The 16,416-nt window shown below is 44.0% G+C and overlaps 1 protein-coding gene across 3 annotated transcripts in view; it reads left to right on the top strand.

Moving 5' to 3' along the window:
- mia2 (MIA SH3 domain ER export factor 2) overlaps positions 1-16,416 on the top strand; it is a 145,699-nt gene that overhangs the window by 93,366 nt on the left and 35,917 nt on the right. For all 3 annotated transcript variants that reach the window (XM_072489035.1, XM_072489045.1, XM_072489039.1), the window contains 6 exons: positions 3,907-4,017; positions 4,167-4,238; positions 4,317-4,421; positions 4,959-5,081; positions 5,164-5,230; positions 12,369-12,433. In XM_072489035.1, the coding sequence (XP_072345136.1) occupies positions 3,907-4,017; positions 4,167-4,238; positions 4,317-4,421; positions 4,959-5,081; positions 5,164-5,230; positions 12,369-12,433 (543 nt within the window). The remainder of the gene's footprint in view (positions 1-3,906; positions 4,018-4,166; positions 4,239-4,316; positions 4,422-4,958; positions 5,082-5,163; positions 5,231-12,368; positions 12,434-16,416) is intronic.

Here is a 16,416-nt window from a genome sequence, read left to right as displayed (position 1 = left end):
TTAAGCCGAGTTGGGGGCTCGGACTATTTGGGGTATCGGACGAGCCGGGAGTGCAGGAGGCGAAAGAGGCCGGTATTCTGGCCTTTGCGTCCCTTGTAGCCCGGCGGAGAATTCTTCTATCATAGAAATTACAGGGCAGAAGGAGGCCATTCGGCCCATCGAGTCTGCACCGGCTCTTGGAAAGAGCACCCTACCCAAGGTCAACACCTCCACCCTATCCCCATAACCCAGTAACCCCACCCAACACTAAGGGCAATTTTGGACACTTAAGGGCAATTTATCATGGCCAATCCACCTAACCTGCACATCTTTGGACTGTGGGAGGAAACCGGAGCACCCGGAGGAAACCCACGCGCACACAGGGAGGATGTGCAGACTCCGCACAGACAGTGACCCAGCGGGGAATCGAACCTGGGACCCTGGAGCTGTGAAGCAATTGTGCTATCCACAATGCTACCGTGCTGCCCGTTGAGAAATGAAATGAAAATCACTTATTGTTACAAGTAGGCTTCAATGAAGTTACTGTGAAAAGCCCCTAGTCGCCACATTCCGGTGCCTGTTCGGGGAGGCTGGTACTGGAATTGAACCGTGCTGCTGGCCTGCCTTGGTCTGCTTTAAAAGCCAGCTATTTAGCCCAGTGTGCTAACCAGCCCCTATAGTGGAAGGATGCGAGGCCAGCAAGTGTGGAAGCCTGGATCAGCGACATGGCAGGGTTCATTAAATTGGAGAGGGTAAAATTTGCCTTAAGAGGATCGGTGCAAGGGTTCTTCAGGCGGTGGCAACCATTCCTAGACTTTCTGGCGGAACATTAGGAGGTGGACAGCAGCAGCAGCAACCCGGTGGAGGGGGGGGTACTTTGTGTTTACTACTGTGTTTATTATCGTTTACTGGGGGGGCTTGTAAATTGGGGGAATACGTGACATAGCTATAAGAGGTTTATTTATGTGTTCTTTGTTTTTTTTCTTATTTCTGTAAGGGGGGGGGGTTTGTTGAAAATATGTAAAAATTTGAATAACAATATTTTTTTTTAAATGAGGATCAGCCGGGGTTTGTGAAGGGCAGGCAGTTGAATACGAATGTGCGGAGGCTCCTAAATGTGATCATGATGCCCTCGGAAGGGGGGGATGCAGAAGTGGTAGCGGCAATGGACGCGGAGAAAGCCTTCGATCGGGTGGAGTGGGAGTACCTGTGGGAAGTGTTAGGCAGATTTGGGTTTGGAGAGGAATTTATAGGGTGGGTCAAATTGTTGTATCAGGCCCCGGTAGCGAGTGTGTCGATGAACCGGCTGCGGTTGGTGTATTTTAGATTACATCGAGGGACGAGGCAGGGGTGCCCCCTGTCCCCCCTACTGTTTGCCCTGGCGATCGAGCCGCTGGCCATGGCGTTGAGGGAGTCCAGAAAGTGGAGGGGGTTGGTTCGGGGGAGGGAGGAGCATCGTGTTTCACTGTACGCGGATGACCTGCTCCTGTACATTGGCGGATCCGGTGGAGGGCATGGGGGAGGTCATGCAGATTCTTAGGGATTTTGGAGACTTTTCGGGGTATAAGTTGAATGTTGGAAAAAGCGAGCTTTTTGTGATACATGCGAGGGGCCAGAAAAAGAGACTGGGAGAGCTACCGCTTATGATGGTGGAGAGGAGCTTTCGCTACTTGGGCATTCAGGTGGCTAAGAGCTGGGGTGTCCTGCACAAGCTCAATTTAGCGCGGCTGGTGGATCAGATGGAGGAGGACTTTAAGAGGTGGGACATGCTGCCGCTTTCCCTGGCAGGCAGGGTGCAGTCCGTAAAGATGACGGTTCTCCCCAGGTTCTTGTTCGTCTTCCAGTGCCTTCCCATTCTCATCCCCAAGTCCTTTTTCAAGCGAGTAAATAGGATTATTACGGGATTTGTGTGGGCAAACAGGACCCCGCGTGTTAAGAGACTGTTCTTGGAGCGCAGTCAGGGGGAGGGGGGGTTGGCGCTGCCGAACTTTTGCAGCTATTACTGGGCAGCGAATATATCCATGATTTGGAAATGGGTAATGGAGGTAGAGGGGGCGGCGTGGAAACGGTTGGAAGCGGCATTTTATAAAGATACTAGCTTGGGGGCACTGATAACAGCACCGTTGCTGCTTCCGCCGACGCGGTATACCGCGAGCCCCGTGGTGGCGGCGACACTGAGGATCTGGGGGCAGTGGAGACGGCACAGGGGCGAGGCAAGGGCTTCAGTCTGGGCCCCGATACGGAACAATCACAGGTTCGTTCCGGGTAGAATAGACGAGGGTTTCCTAAGTTGGCACAGGGCGGGTATCAAAAGGATGGGGGACTTGTTCATTGATGGGACTTTTGCTAGTCTGAGGGCGCTGGAGGAGAAATTTGGGCTACCCCCGGGGAATACCTTTAGGTACATGCAGGCTCGGGCGTTCGTGAAAAAGCAGTTGGGGGAATTCCCGCTGCTGCCTGTCCGGAGGATACAGGACAGGGTGGTCTCGGGCGTGTGGGTAGGGGATGGCAAGATATCGGAAATATATCAGGAGCTGCAGGAGGCGGAGGAGGCCTCGGTGGAGGAGCTGAAGGGCAAATGGGAGGAGGAGCTGGGTGAGGGCCTGTGGGCTGACGCCCTGGGCAGGGTCAATTCCTCCTCCTCTTGCGCCAGGCTGAGCCCGATTCAGTTTAAGGTGGTGCACCGGGCGCATATGACAGTAGCGAGAATGAGTAAGTTCTTTGGGGTGGAGGACAGGTGTGCGAGGTGCTCCGGGAGCCCAGCAAATCATGTCCAAATATTCTGGGCATGGCCGGCACTTGCAGGATTTTGGAAAGGCTTCGCAAAGGCTATGTCCAAGGTCATGGCGGGATTTCTCAGGTTAGAGACGATAAAGTTTGCCTTGCGAGGGTCCTTGCAGGGGTTCTCCAGGCGGTGGCAACCGTCCCTTGACTTTCTTGCAGAACATTAGGTGGAGGTCTGCAGCAGCAGCAAACCAGAGGGGATGGGGGGGAGAGGGGAGGGAGGGGGAGGGGGAGGGGGAGGTGGGGGGGTGGTTTGGGCGGTGGATGGATTTCATTTGTAAAGGGCAGATACCCCACCTTGTTTTGTTAAATTGTTAAATGGTTAAGTTGTTTTCTGTTTTATTGCTATGTTTTCTTTTCGATGCTTTTCTTTTGTAGTGGTTTGTAAAAATCGTTGAAAAATTTTGAATAAAAGCAAATTTTTTTTTTTTAAATAAGGATTTACACATTATAACTGATTTACACATTATTACTTATGCCCCATCAGCCGCCATGATACTCAAAATGATACATTCTGAATTGTTCATAATTTGAAGTGTACCTAATAGATTATTTTACATATTTAAGATTTTCACACCCTCCTGGCATTGTTTTTTAAGTTGAGTTTTTTTCTTTGCATTTCTCATTTCGTTATTCTGCCATTTGCTGCCAATGGATTTTCTCTCCTTATAATTATATATTTCAACCCATACCATCAATTGTCAAGGAAAAAGGTGTCAAGTGAGTTGGCAGTGATTAGTTTGGGATATAAAATATTTGATTAGGAATATCAACATCTTGTTTGATAGATTTTTAATATGGAAATTTTGAAATCATCATTGTTTCCTAATTTAAAAATGATTCTCCTCTTGTTGGTACAGTATAGAAGAGGCTCAGCTTTGTGTGCTGGATGTTTTTGTTAAACAAAGAGGAAGATTGAGATCTGATTGCTGCAACAAGAGGACTGGTAGATGCTGACCTGATTAGAATTTTTTGACATGTTTATAATTCCAGTTGAAAGGTCTTTATTCATGTTTTCGGATGGTGACAGAATCAGGTCTAAATGTTTTGAAGCCAAAGTTTTTTTTTCCAATTGTGTTAGGGTTTTTTTTGTACTAGTTAGATGCCATTTAAAACAAATTTCATTTATAAAACTTTCTTTAGGACACATATGCCAAATTGGATAAATCAAATAGCAATCTTCGACAAACCATTGATCAGTTCGCGCAGGATCTGGAGGAAGAGAAACAAACACGATCGCAAAACAGCAATCTGGTGTGTAATAAAAGTACATTTCCACTTTCATTTGAAGTCACTACTAATAATTATGTTTAGCTTATATCTGTATAAAAGATGTTGTCAAATGTGTGAAGAATAAGAAGCATAGGTCCTGTGCAGATTTAATTGCAATTTACTCTTTGCAGTTCACAGAAATCCAAGCAAATTTAGCTGCCCTGCAAGATGAAGCACAGAGTCTTAAAATCCAAGTTGAAGAGGTAAGGGTGATGAAGTAACACTGCTAATTTGTTTACAGTGTGATTAGAAAGACCCTCAAAGTCTCTTTGTGTTTTAAGGCTAAAAATGAACTAAAAGGAATTCAGAATAATAATTCAAGACATCAGGAATCATTCCAAACTGCACAAGAGGAAAATTATCATCTTCAACAAAGCAAAGAACAGGTATGACTGTAATATTTCTTGCAATTATTTCATGGGTTACAACATGTGATTAGGTAACATTGCTAATTTGTTACAGTGTGGTTAAAAAGGCCCTCAATGGTCTCCTTCCGCACCGTAGGAATTCTATGATTCTATAAATGTCGTGATTACTTTGGGAATTGGGTTTTTGCAATTATGGTTACTAATCTGTGGCCTACCTGTTCACAGCATTGTATCTTTGGCCAAAATGCCACAATTTCTTTCCAGCATTCTTTATCAACGGTATATTGCTGTATATTCTTATTTTTCTTTCTTGGTTCCATTTTGCCACCTGTCTCTTTTTGCCCATGGCGCTATGTGCTTCCTCAGCTAACCTCAAGATCTGGTGAGAGAGATGTGCTCGTCTGGTGGAGCAGGACGCTAGTCTAATCTTGTGCTATATTTTATAACTACATGGATAATCCTATTCCTGATTATTCATACATGCCGAACATTTTATCTAATGTCCCAGTATGTAGAGGGTGTTTTACAACCCATTATTATAATTATGTTCTGTAGCTATTGCAAGAATCGGAAGGATGGGAGGAGCGATACAGTGAGCTTACTGAACAAATTAAATTATGTGAGAAGTCTCAGAAGGATATGCGTGGTGTTCTTGCAAGTAAAGAAAATGAGGTTAAGGTAAGGTTTTGTTCCTGTGAAATTAAACAACAATGCAGGCATTACACAAAGATGCCCATTTTTAATATTTCTTTTCTCTCAGGCTCTGACAAGCTGCCTCCTAAAAATGAAGCTGTGGAATCCAACGGAAGAGGATAATCCTACCGAAGGTAATAGCGAGGACAAAATGGATGTTAAAACTGAAAATGGGGACACTCGGGTATTGAATCAGTGAGTTAATATTAAGACCAGTCTTAATCTTGATTTTGAACATAATCTCTTCAATCCGCCTCATCTGAGTAGCTAAATTTGGCTGCTAATGTATGTTCTTACTGGATTCAGTAATAGTCTGGGGCAAGAACATAAGAAATAGGACTAGGAGAAGACCATATGACCTGTCGAGCCTGGTCCACGCCATTCAAGATCATAGCTGATCTTGGACTTGAACTCCGCTTTCCCGCTGCTCCCCATATCTCTTATTCCCTGAGAGACCAAGACCTCTTTATCACCGCCTTAAATATATTCAATGATGGCATATTCTCGTGCTGGCCAATGATGCAAACCTTTCAAGGGGCGGCATGGTAGCACAGTTGCTTCACAGCTCCAGGGTCCCAGATTCGATTCCCGGCTTGGGTCACTGTCTGTGCGGAGTCTGCATGTTCTCCCCATGTCTGCGTGGGTTTCCTCTGGGTGCTCCAGTTTCCTCCCACAGTCCAAAGATGTGCAGGTTAGGTGGATTAGCCATGCTAAATTGCCCTTAGTGTCCAAAAAGGTTAAATGGGGTTACGGGGATAGGGTGGAGATGTGGGCTTAGACAGGATGATCTTTCCATGGGCCGGTGCAGACTTGATGGGCCAAATGGCCTCCATCTATGATCAACCACCCTCTGGGGTAGAGTATTTCAAAAATTCATAATCTTTGAGCGAAGAAATTTCTCCTCACCTCAACATTAAATGATTGACCCCTTATCCTGAAACTGTCTCCCACTTGGTATAGATTCTCCAGCTAAGGAAAACAATGTCCCAATATCTACCCTGTGAAGTCCGTTTATAATCTTCAATGTTTCAACGACATCACCCCTCATTCTTCTAAACTCCAGAGAATATAGGTCCAACTTACTCAGCCTCAACATCGGACAACGCTCTCATCCCAGTAACCAACCTAGTGAACCTTCGCTGTACTGCCTCCAATGCAAGTATGCCCTTCCTTATAGAGGAGACCAAAACTGCACACACTACTCCAGGTTGGATTTCACCAAAGCCCTGTACAATTGCAGCAGGACTTCTTTATTCTTTTATTCCAGCCCTGTTCCAATAAAGGTCAACATGCCATTTGCTTTCTTAATTGCTTGCTGTATCAGCATGCTAACTTTCTAATAGATATCAGCCTTTCCCAATGACTGATGACAAGCTAACTGGCTTGTAGTTCTCTGTTTTCTTTCTCCCTCCTTTCTGCAATACATTTGTTAACTCTCATTCTGCTCGGACCGTTCCAAAAACCAGGCAATTTTTAAAAATCATAGCTAGCGCATCCACTATCTCTCTTAGAATCCTCGGAAGTAGCCCTGGGTCACTGTCAGTGTGGAGTTTGCACATTCTCCCAGTGTCTGCGTGGGTTTCACACCCACAACCCAAAGATGTGCAGGTTAGGCGGATTGGCCACACTAAATTGCCCCTTAATTGGAAAAAAATAATTGGGTTCTCTAAATTTATTTTTTAACAAAGAATCCTCGGAAGTAGGCCATCAGCCCCTGGGGGTTAAGACCATAAGACATAGGAGCGGAAGTAAGGCCATTCGGCCCATCGAGTCCACTCCACCATTCAATCATGGCTGATTTCAACTCCATTTACCCGCTCTCTCGCCATAGCCCTTAATTCCTTGAGAAATCAAGAATTTATCAACTTCTGTCTCAAAGACACTCAACGTCCCGGCCTCCACCGCCCTCTGTGGCAATGAATTCCACAGACCCACCACTCTCTGGCTGAAGAAATTTCTCCTCATCTCTGTTCTAAAGCGACTCCCTTTTATTCTAAGGCTGTGCCCCCGGGTCCTAGTCTCTCCTGCTAATGGAAACAACTTCCCCACGTCCACCTATCTAAGCCATTCATTGTCTTGTAAGTTTCTATTAGATCTCAACCTCCTAAACTCCAATGAATATAATCCCAGGATCCCCAGACGTTCATCGTATGTTAGGCCTACCATTCCTGGGCTCATCCGTGTGAATCTCCGCTGGACTCGCTCCAGTGCCAGTATGTCCTTCCTGAGATGTGGGGCCCAGAATTGCTCACAGTATTCTAAATGGGGCCGAACTAATGCTTTATAAAGCTTCAGAAGTACATCCCTGCTTTTATATTCCAAGCCTCTTGAGATAAATGACAACATTGCATTTGCTTTCTTAATTACAGACTCAACCTGCAAGTTTACCTTTAGAGAATCCTGGACTAGGACTCCCAAGTCCCTTTGCACTTCAGCATTATGAATTTTGTCACCGTTTAGAAAATAGTCCATGCCTCTATTCTTTTTTCCAAAGTGCAAGACCTCGCACTTGTCCACGTTGAATTTCATCAGCCATTTCTTGGACCACTCTCCTCAACTGTCTAAATCTTTCTGCAGCCTCCCCACCTCCTCCATACTACCTGCCCCTCCACCTATCTTTGTATCATCGGCAAACTTAGCCAGAATGTCCCCAGTCCCGTCATCTAGATCGTTAAGAGAACAGCTGTGGCCCCAACACTGAACCCTGCGGGACACCACTCGTCACCGGTTGCCCTTCCGAAAAAGAACCTTTTATCCCAACTCTCTGCCTTCTGCCTGACAGCCAATCGTCAATCCATGTTAGTACCTTGCCTCGAATACCATGGGCCCTTATTTTACTCAGCAGTCTCCCTTGAGGCACCTTATCAAAGGCCTTTTGGAAGTCAAGATCGATAACATCCATTGGCTCTCCTTGGTCTAACCTATTTGTTATCTCTTCAAAGAACTCTTAACAGGTTTGTCAGGCACAACCTTCCCTTACTAAATCCATGCTGACTTGTCCTAATCCGACCCTGCACTTCCAAGAATTTAGAGATCTCATCCTTAACAATGGATTCTAGAATCTTGCCAACAACCGAGGTTAGGCTAATTGGCCTATAATTTTCCATCTTTTTCCTTGTTCCCTTCTTGAACAGGGGAGGTTACAACAGCCATTTTCCAATCCTCTGGGACTTTCCCTGACTCCAGTGACTTTTGAAAGATCATAACTAACGCCGCCACTATTTTTTCAGCTATCTCCTTTGGAACTTTAGGATGTAGCCCGGAGATTTATCAATTTTTAGACCTCTTAGTTTCGCTAGCACTTTCTCCTTTGTGATGGCTACCATAATTCAACTCTGCCCCCTGACTCTCCTGAATTGTTGGGATATTACTCATGTCTTCTACTGTGAAGACTGACGCAAAGTACTTATTTGGTTCCTCAGCTATTTCCTTGTCTCCCATCACTAGATTACCAGCGTCATTTTGGAGCGGCCCAATGTCTACTTTTGCCTCCCGTTTGTTTTTAATGTATTTAAAGAAACTTTTACTATCATTCCTAATGTTACTGGCTACCCTACCTTCATAATTGATCCTCTCTTTCCTTATTTCTCTCTTTGTTATCCTCTGTTTGTTTTTGTAGCCTTCCCAATCTTCTGACTTCCCACTACTCTTTGCCACATTATAGGCTTTCTCTTTTGCTTTGATGCATTCCCTAACTTCCTTTGTCAGCCATGGCTGCCTAATCCCCCCTCTGATAACCTTTCTTTTCTTTGGGATGAACCTCTGTACTGTGTCCTCAATTACTCCCAGAAACTCCTGCCATTGCTGTTCTACTGTCTTTCCCACTAGGCTCTGCTCCCAGTCGATTTTCGTCAGTTCCTCGCTCATGCCCCTGTAGTTACCTTTATTTAACTGTAACACCTTTTACATCTGATTCTACCTTCTTTCTTTCAAATTGGAGATTGAATTCTACCATATTATTTACCCAGTCCACCTGCATATTGAAGTCCCCCATGATCACTGTGACCTTGCCTTTTTGACATGCACTTTCTATTTCGTGGTGCATTTTGTGCCCCTGGTCCTGACCACTGTTAGGAGGCCTGTACATAACTCCCATTATGGTTTTTTTGCCTTTTGTGGTTCCTCAACTCTACCCACACAGACTCCACATCATCTGACCCTATGTTGTTTAGTTCTATTGATTTAATTTCATTCCTAATTAACAAGGCAACCCCGCCCCCTCTGCCCACCTCTCTGTCTTTTCGATAAGTTGTGAATCCCTGGATGTTTAAATGCCAGTCCTGAACCCCCTGCAAACACGTCTCTGTGATGCCTACCACATCATACCTGCCAGTCACAATCTGGGCCACAAGCTCATCTACCTTGTTTTAGTCCCTTGGATTTTCTCCAGTATGTTTTCTCTGCTGATATTGTTTACTTACATTTCCTCACTCTCAGTAGCCCCTACATTACCCTTTATTTTTGATATGTCTTTTTCAGCTGTGAAGACTGAACAAATGTTTTATATCTGTGCCTTTCATTTCCTCATTCCCTATGATAATTTCTCCTGCCTCTGCTTCTAAGCGATCAGTGTTTACTGGACCTGTATAGGCTCTTAAAATCTGTTTTAAAATTCCTGGCTAGTTTACCGTTACATTTTATTTTCCCCTTTTTTTATATCAACCTTTTGGTGGCCTTTTGCTGGTTTCTTTTTAATATTATAAGCTTCTTTTAATCTAATAATATTGTTAACCCTCTTAGTAAGCCAGGGATGAATCTTTCTCAAGAGTTTTTGTTTCTCAATGGAATGTATTTTTGTTGAATATTTTGAATTGTTTCTTTAAATGCTTCCCACTGTTTATTTACCATCACACCTTTTAGTCTATTTACCCAATCAACCTTAGTCAGCTCTCCCTTAATACATGTGTAATTGGCTTTGCTTAAGTTTAAGATTCTTGTTTGTGATTGGAGTATGTAATTTAGAAACTTATTTGGAATTCAATTATATTATGATCACTATTTCAAAGTGGATTTTTTACTCCAATATTACTAATTAACCAGCCTCATTGCACAATATTAGATCTAAATTAACTTCATCCCTAGTTAGTTTAACAATACATTTCTCCAGGAAACTGTCATGAAAGCATTCTACAAAACCCATCTTGCAGACCACCTTTGCCAATTTGATAGATCCGGTCTATATGAAGATTAAAGTGCCCCCACTAAGTATTACATTCCGCTTGATACTAGCTCCGACAATTTATTGTTTAATAATCTGTCCAATAGTATAACAATAATTAGGCTGCCTATAAACTGCTCCCACCTGTTTTCTGACCTTGCTATTGCTCATTTCTAACCATGTTCATTTTGAGAGGCAAGATCCATTTTTACTAATATCCTTTTGTCATTCTTTATTTTCAAAGCCACCCCTCCTCATTTTCCATTCTGTCCTTTCAAAACATGATGCACCCTAAATATTAATTTCCCAATCCTGGTCACCTTGTAACCATGCCACTTGAAATGGTGATGAGCTCTAAACCATTTATCTCTATCTTATTGTGGATGCTCCAAAAATTCAGATAAAACGATTTCACGATTTTAAAAAAGAGTGGAATATTGAATGGCAGGGATGTCCCAATGTGCAAGGTAGGTGAATTGGCCACACTAAATTGCCCCTTAATTAGAAAAAATAAGGGATGTCTAATGCTTGAGCAGTGAACCAGTTTAATGTACCATGGCAACTGATTGGGTTGGCATGCAAATTTGGGGCCGTTAATTGAGCAAATGATGTTTGAAAGTTATATGGATTTGGATAACAAGATATTCAATCCAATGGAGTTATATTAGAGTAAACTGAAGGATAGAGAAGAAACAAGCAAGGAGCGATTTTGTAGTTGATAATGCAGCTACACAGTGATGGAGAAATAGCAGGACAGCACAGAAAGGTTACCAAGCTGGTGTACCTTCTTACGGTTGCAGTACATAGCATGATATTCCAGCAAATTTCTGTAAGCTGATAAATGTTGATTGTTCTTGGTTAGGAGTTATATTGGTAACATTGGCCTGCCAGTTCGAAAGGCTCTCAGCCCACCCAGACAGCCCCTTTTTAAAATATGGGGTTATAATTGTACAATAGTTTTATTTTGCCTGCAGTATTACTGGCTTACAGCATTAACAAATAAGTTTATTTATTTTTTAATAAAATTAGAGTACCCAATTCTTTTTTTTTCAATTAAGGGGCAATTTAGCGTGGCCAATCCACCTGGCTTGCACATCTTTGGGTTGTGGGGATGAGACTCACGCAGAACAGGGAGAATGTGCAAACTCCACACGGTTAGTGACCCAGGGCCGGGAACGAACCCGGGTCCTTGGCACCGTGAGGCAGCAGTGCTAACCACTGCACCACTATGCCGCTCTAAGTTTATTTATTTTAATACAAATTATGCCACTAATAGCTTTCTGAGATTATCAGATGCCTTCCTGCAGAGGTCCCTAAATAGATTATAGCAGTGGTAGTCATCAGAAAATTAATGAAGGCCAGTTGAGATATTGGAATATTTTAATCAATAAATTTTTAAAAAATGCTTATAGGCTCATTGTAATTAATTTCTTCAAAAGGGTATCTGGGCACATAGAACAAAAAAAAAGATTATAAAAGACAAATGCGTTAGTAATATACACCGTACACAAGAGTATATTGTTATGAATGTGTTTGATTGCTTATTCTTAGTAACTTAGTAATAGTTCTACTGACCACCCATTCCTTATCCCTCCAACTCCCCGAATCTCCAACATTCCCGAATCTCCCGCTCCTCCCACTTGCTACCTCTCTTCAGCTCTCAGACACTCCCGCATGCCGCTTCACTCCCTGCCTCTGTCCTGCTAACTGAAACTCCAGCTTGCCACTTTGCCCACCAACCCTTCATCTCACTCATTGCTCCCCTCTCCCGAACACTTGCTATGAGTTGGCGTTTGGGACAGGGTGGTGAGAGGGACGAGGAGAGTGAGGGTAAAAGAGGGGCTGCAAGAACGAGAAAGGTCATGAGTGTGAGAGTTGGGAAGAGAAAAGAAGTGGTGAGGGGGTGGGAGGCAGCGAGTGGAACGATCAGTGATCGAGAGAGTGACAGTGTGCTGGAGGGACATTGAGTGGGAGAGAGGCAGTGAGCATGAGGGAAGCGGCGAACAGGAAATGGGCTTTATATGTGTGTGTTGTATTCACTATTTTCAGGAAGATTGGTGATGAAATCTATGTCTCTTTATGTATGATTCTGAGAAAGCCCGCCTCTTTTTTAGGTATATCAGAAATGTCAGAAGAAGAACAGAAGCAAAAAGTTGAAAAATTGATATATGTTGCTAAAGTAAGTTACAATTTGGTGGAGTGATCTTCAGGCTCTATTACTTCTTTTTGTATTTCTAAGAAGAAGATTCTGTATAGAATTTTATCCTTTTTGAAGCTCCACTTAATTGCAATATATTTTAAGTCTATTATAATTGGCAGTGAACCAACTTGTTCTAATGCCTTGTTGTTTGGTGATTCAAAGGGAAATGAATACAAGCGGTACCAACTAGTTGCTGTTCCTTCAGTATACTGCATTTTGTACGAATGCATTCGAGTGCTGTTGTCTTTGTTGTTTCCATTTTGTTAGTAATTAAACAAAAAATAATCCTTTGCATGGCTTTGGCAAGGCTTCTTCTTTATTCCTATTTCATTTTGTAAAGTATTTTTAATAAAGGAAAAATAACCCAGGTTCTTCACAAATGGAAGCAGAGGGTGTGATGGTGAAATAGGGTCTATAGGCCATCGGCTGGTGAACCGGCGAGGGCCCCACTGCACCTCTTTTTGGGAAGGCCTGCTGCATTTTGTCCCACTCTGGCACTTGACATGCCAGTGGCAGACATTCCCGCCTCCCAAGAGTTGCCAGCCAAATAGACCCGAATAGCCCCATTGAGTAGCAACACCATCAAGGAGTGGCAGCGGCCACCGTCATCACAATTGCCTGAGGCCTAGGATCACGACTGGACCCCAAGCTGGAGGTAAGTGATGTCAGGAGGGGTATCATGGGGCAGGGGGTCAGCAGCCGGCGCTCGGGGAGTGACTTTCAGCAGGACCCCCTTCCCAATGCTGTGTTCCTTGATCAGGCTACGAGTATCTTTGAACAAGGGGGCTGGGTGTTTGAAAGCAACCCTGCAAGAGTCTACTTGTCGTGCCCCCTGCATGGTGGACCCTCCTGTCCACTGCTGTGTTACTACCAATGGAGGGGGGGGGGGAAATAAGGCCCTTAAGTGGGCATTAATTACCCACTTAAGGGCCTCAATTGGCAGCGGGATGGGAAGGCCATCCACCAGCCTTTATGCCACAAACTCCTTGTCATGGGGCAAATCACACAATTTCACCGAGTCCAAGGAGAAACAAAACTGTGGCAGATGGTATTCAATGTGGGGTCATTCACTCTGAATTTAAGAAAGACCGATCGAGGTATATTCTTTTTTTTGACGAGTCGAAATGTTAGCTCCCTTCTCTCCACAGATATGGTCAGACCTGCTGAGATTGTTCAGTATTTTCTGTTTTTGTTTCAAGTTCCAGCATAAGCAGTAATTGCTTTTATGAAAATATTTTCTGTCTGATTAAATGATCAGGCTTGATGGTTATTGTAAAATGCCGGATTTGCATGAGGTTACAGATTATGGTGGATTATGTTGTGTTGCTGCTGATGGCCACATACCTTGTGAATGCCTAATTTTGAGCTGCTCAATCTGTTCATGAACTATCCCATTTAGTATGGGAGATTAAGGCGTGACCTAATTGAGATGTTTAAGATGGTTAAATGATTTAAAGAAGAAGAACATTTCCTTTGGCTGGGTCATAAACTTGTGGTTAGAGTTAGGCCATTCAGGGTTGATATCAGGAAGCACTTCATCACACAAAAGGTAACAGAAATCTGGAACTCTCCACTCTTAAAAAGCCACTGAGGTTAGATCAATTGAAAATTTCAAAACTGAGATTGTTAGATTTTTGTTAAGTGGGGGCATCGAAGAAGGGATTTCAGTTACCATTCAGCATTGGTCTGATTCAATGGTGGAATCGGCTTTTGGCCTACTTCAGGCCTTGAGTGGAATTCTCCCAAAAAAGGACTCATTTCAGACGGGAAAACGGGTGAAAATCCTGCTGGCATGTTTTGCTGCAATTCCCATTGCAATCCACCCACACCCTGCTATGGGGTCGCCAAGGGCTCCCACACACTTCCAGATCCTCCCCTGCATGCCCTCACCCCCTTCAGCCTCAGCCCACCCCCCTTTTTCATGGCCATATCTCCTCAGACCCCACCCCCTGGCAGTACCCCATAGCATCCTGGTAGTGTCAGGTTGCTGGGGGGGATGCCCAGTCCGATCAACCCCCCCCCCCCCCCCCCCCCCCCCCCGCCCCCCATCCCCCTTTTTCATGGCCATGCCTCCTCAGACCTCACCCCCTGGCAGTACCCCTCAGCACCCTGGTAGTGCCAGGTTGCTAGGGGGGATGCCCAGTTCGATCACCCGGGAGCCCCAATGCTCAAATGGTCCCCCCAGGACACTCCGATAAATCCCAAAAATGGATACTTAACTGAGTTGGAATACTCATTTAAATGTGCACGTCTAGTTCACGTCCAGCGAGGGTGTGAGCAAGATTGCGTCCGGTGCTGCAGGCTGGGAGCATGGTGCTCTGTTGAGTGCCCGGCATGAACCCCATTTAGAGGGTCTCCAGCTATTCTCTAGCGATAGTGGGAGAAGCTGGGCACAACATAGTGTGGAAGATCTTCCTTCCCCCTGTCTGCTTAGGATCTTATTTCTTATGTCACTGCATACATTATTGTCCTACCAACTACTGGTAATTTAATAGTTAGATTAGATTCCCTCTTGTTTGAGATGGTCATCGTCTGCCACTTAACATGGTACGATTGTTACTTGTCACTTAGTCTGATAGTGACAATTAACATTCATGCCACAAAATGTTCCAAGCAACGACCATCTCCCAGAAGAGAGGAATATAAACATCTCGACTTTACATTGCCATTGCTGAATCCCCCCATCATCAACATCCTGGGGATTACAATTGACCAGAAACTGAATTGGATCAGCCATATAAATATTGTGACTACAAGAGCAAGTCATAGGCTAGGAAACCTGCAGCGAGTAACTCACCACCTGACTCCCCAAAGCCTGTTCACAAACTAAAAGCACAAGTCAGGGGTACGATGGAATACTCCTCACTTGTCTGGAATAGATATACAAAGGTAGCTCATTATCATCCACTACAAAACAGCCCACTTGATCAGCACCTATGCACCACCTTAAATGTTCACTCCCTCCACCACTGGTGCACACTGGTATACAAGATGCACTACAACACCTCACCATGACTTCTTGGACAATGCCTTTCAAAACTATGACCTTGCCTCCTGGAAGAACAACAACAGAAGACTCATGGGAATACCACCACCTGCAAATTTCCCTCTCCTACACCATCGTGACTGGAAATATATTGCTGTTTCTTCACTGAATCAAAACTTGGAATTTCCTCAGTAACAGCACTGTGGGTGGAATATCTGCACCATATGGATTGCAGCAATTCAAGAAGGCGACTCGCCGCTACTTGCTCGAGGACAATTAGGGAAGAGCAACAAATGCTGGCCTTTTTAGTGATACATCTCAAAGAATGAATAGAAAAATGAGTAGAAAAATCATTGAATAATACAGAATAGGTGGCAGCCATTTAGCCTTCATGCTTGTGAGGATAAGAAATCTCCCCATTTGACTAATAATATCTATTAGCATCAAATTTAATTGTTTGAAAATAACCTTTTTAAAACTCCATTGTTACACAGAAATCTGATGTGATTGCTGTTTGCTTTTTGTTGTCGTTTTGTTCCCAGATTTTGCTTTTAGTCACACTTCAAGCTTGGAAAGATGAGAACACTTTAGGTTTAATATTTGCCATGCTGCCTTGCACAAAAGAAGGATTGGTTTGAACAGGTTTGTTTACAAGGCACTTGACTGTCTAGTACAGCAGTAAAACAAAAACGGCCCCCTGGAACACCAGACAAGAGAGGTGGTGGCAATGTCGCTGGAGCGGTAATCCGAGGCTAATGCTCTGGGGACATGGTTTCCAATGTCACCACAGCAACTGGTGGAATTTGAATTAAGTTAATAAATCTGAAATATAAAGCTCGTCTCAATGACGGTGACCATGAAACTATCATCGATTGTTGAAAAATCCATCTGGTTCACTGATGCACTTTAGAGAACCAGATCTGCCATCCTTACCTGGTTTGGCTTACATGTGACTCCAGATCCACAGCAATGTGGT

This window comes from Scyliorhinus torazame, chromosome 2 (assembly GCF_047496885.1).
Source record: "Scyliorhinus torazame isolate Kashiwa2021f chromosome 2, sScyTor2.1, whole genome shotgun sequence".
NCBI classification, from domain to species: domain Eukaryota; kingdom Metazoa; phylum Chordata; class Chondrichthyes; order Carcharhiniformes; family Scyliorhinidae; genus Scyliorhinus; species Scyliorhinus torazame.
This window is presented reverse-complemented; position numbering and strand designations above follow the sequence as displayed.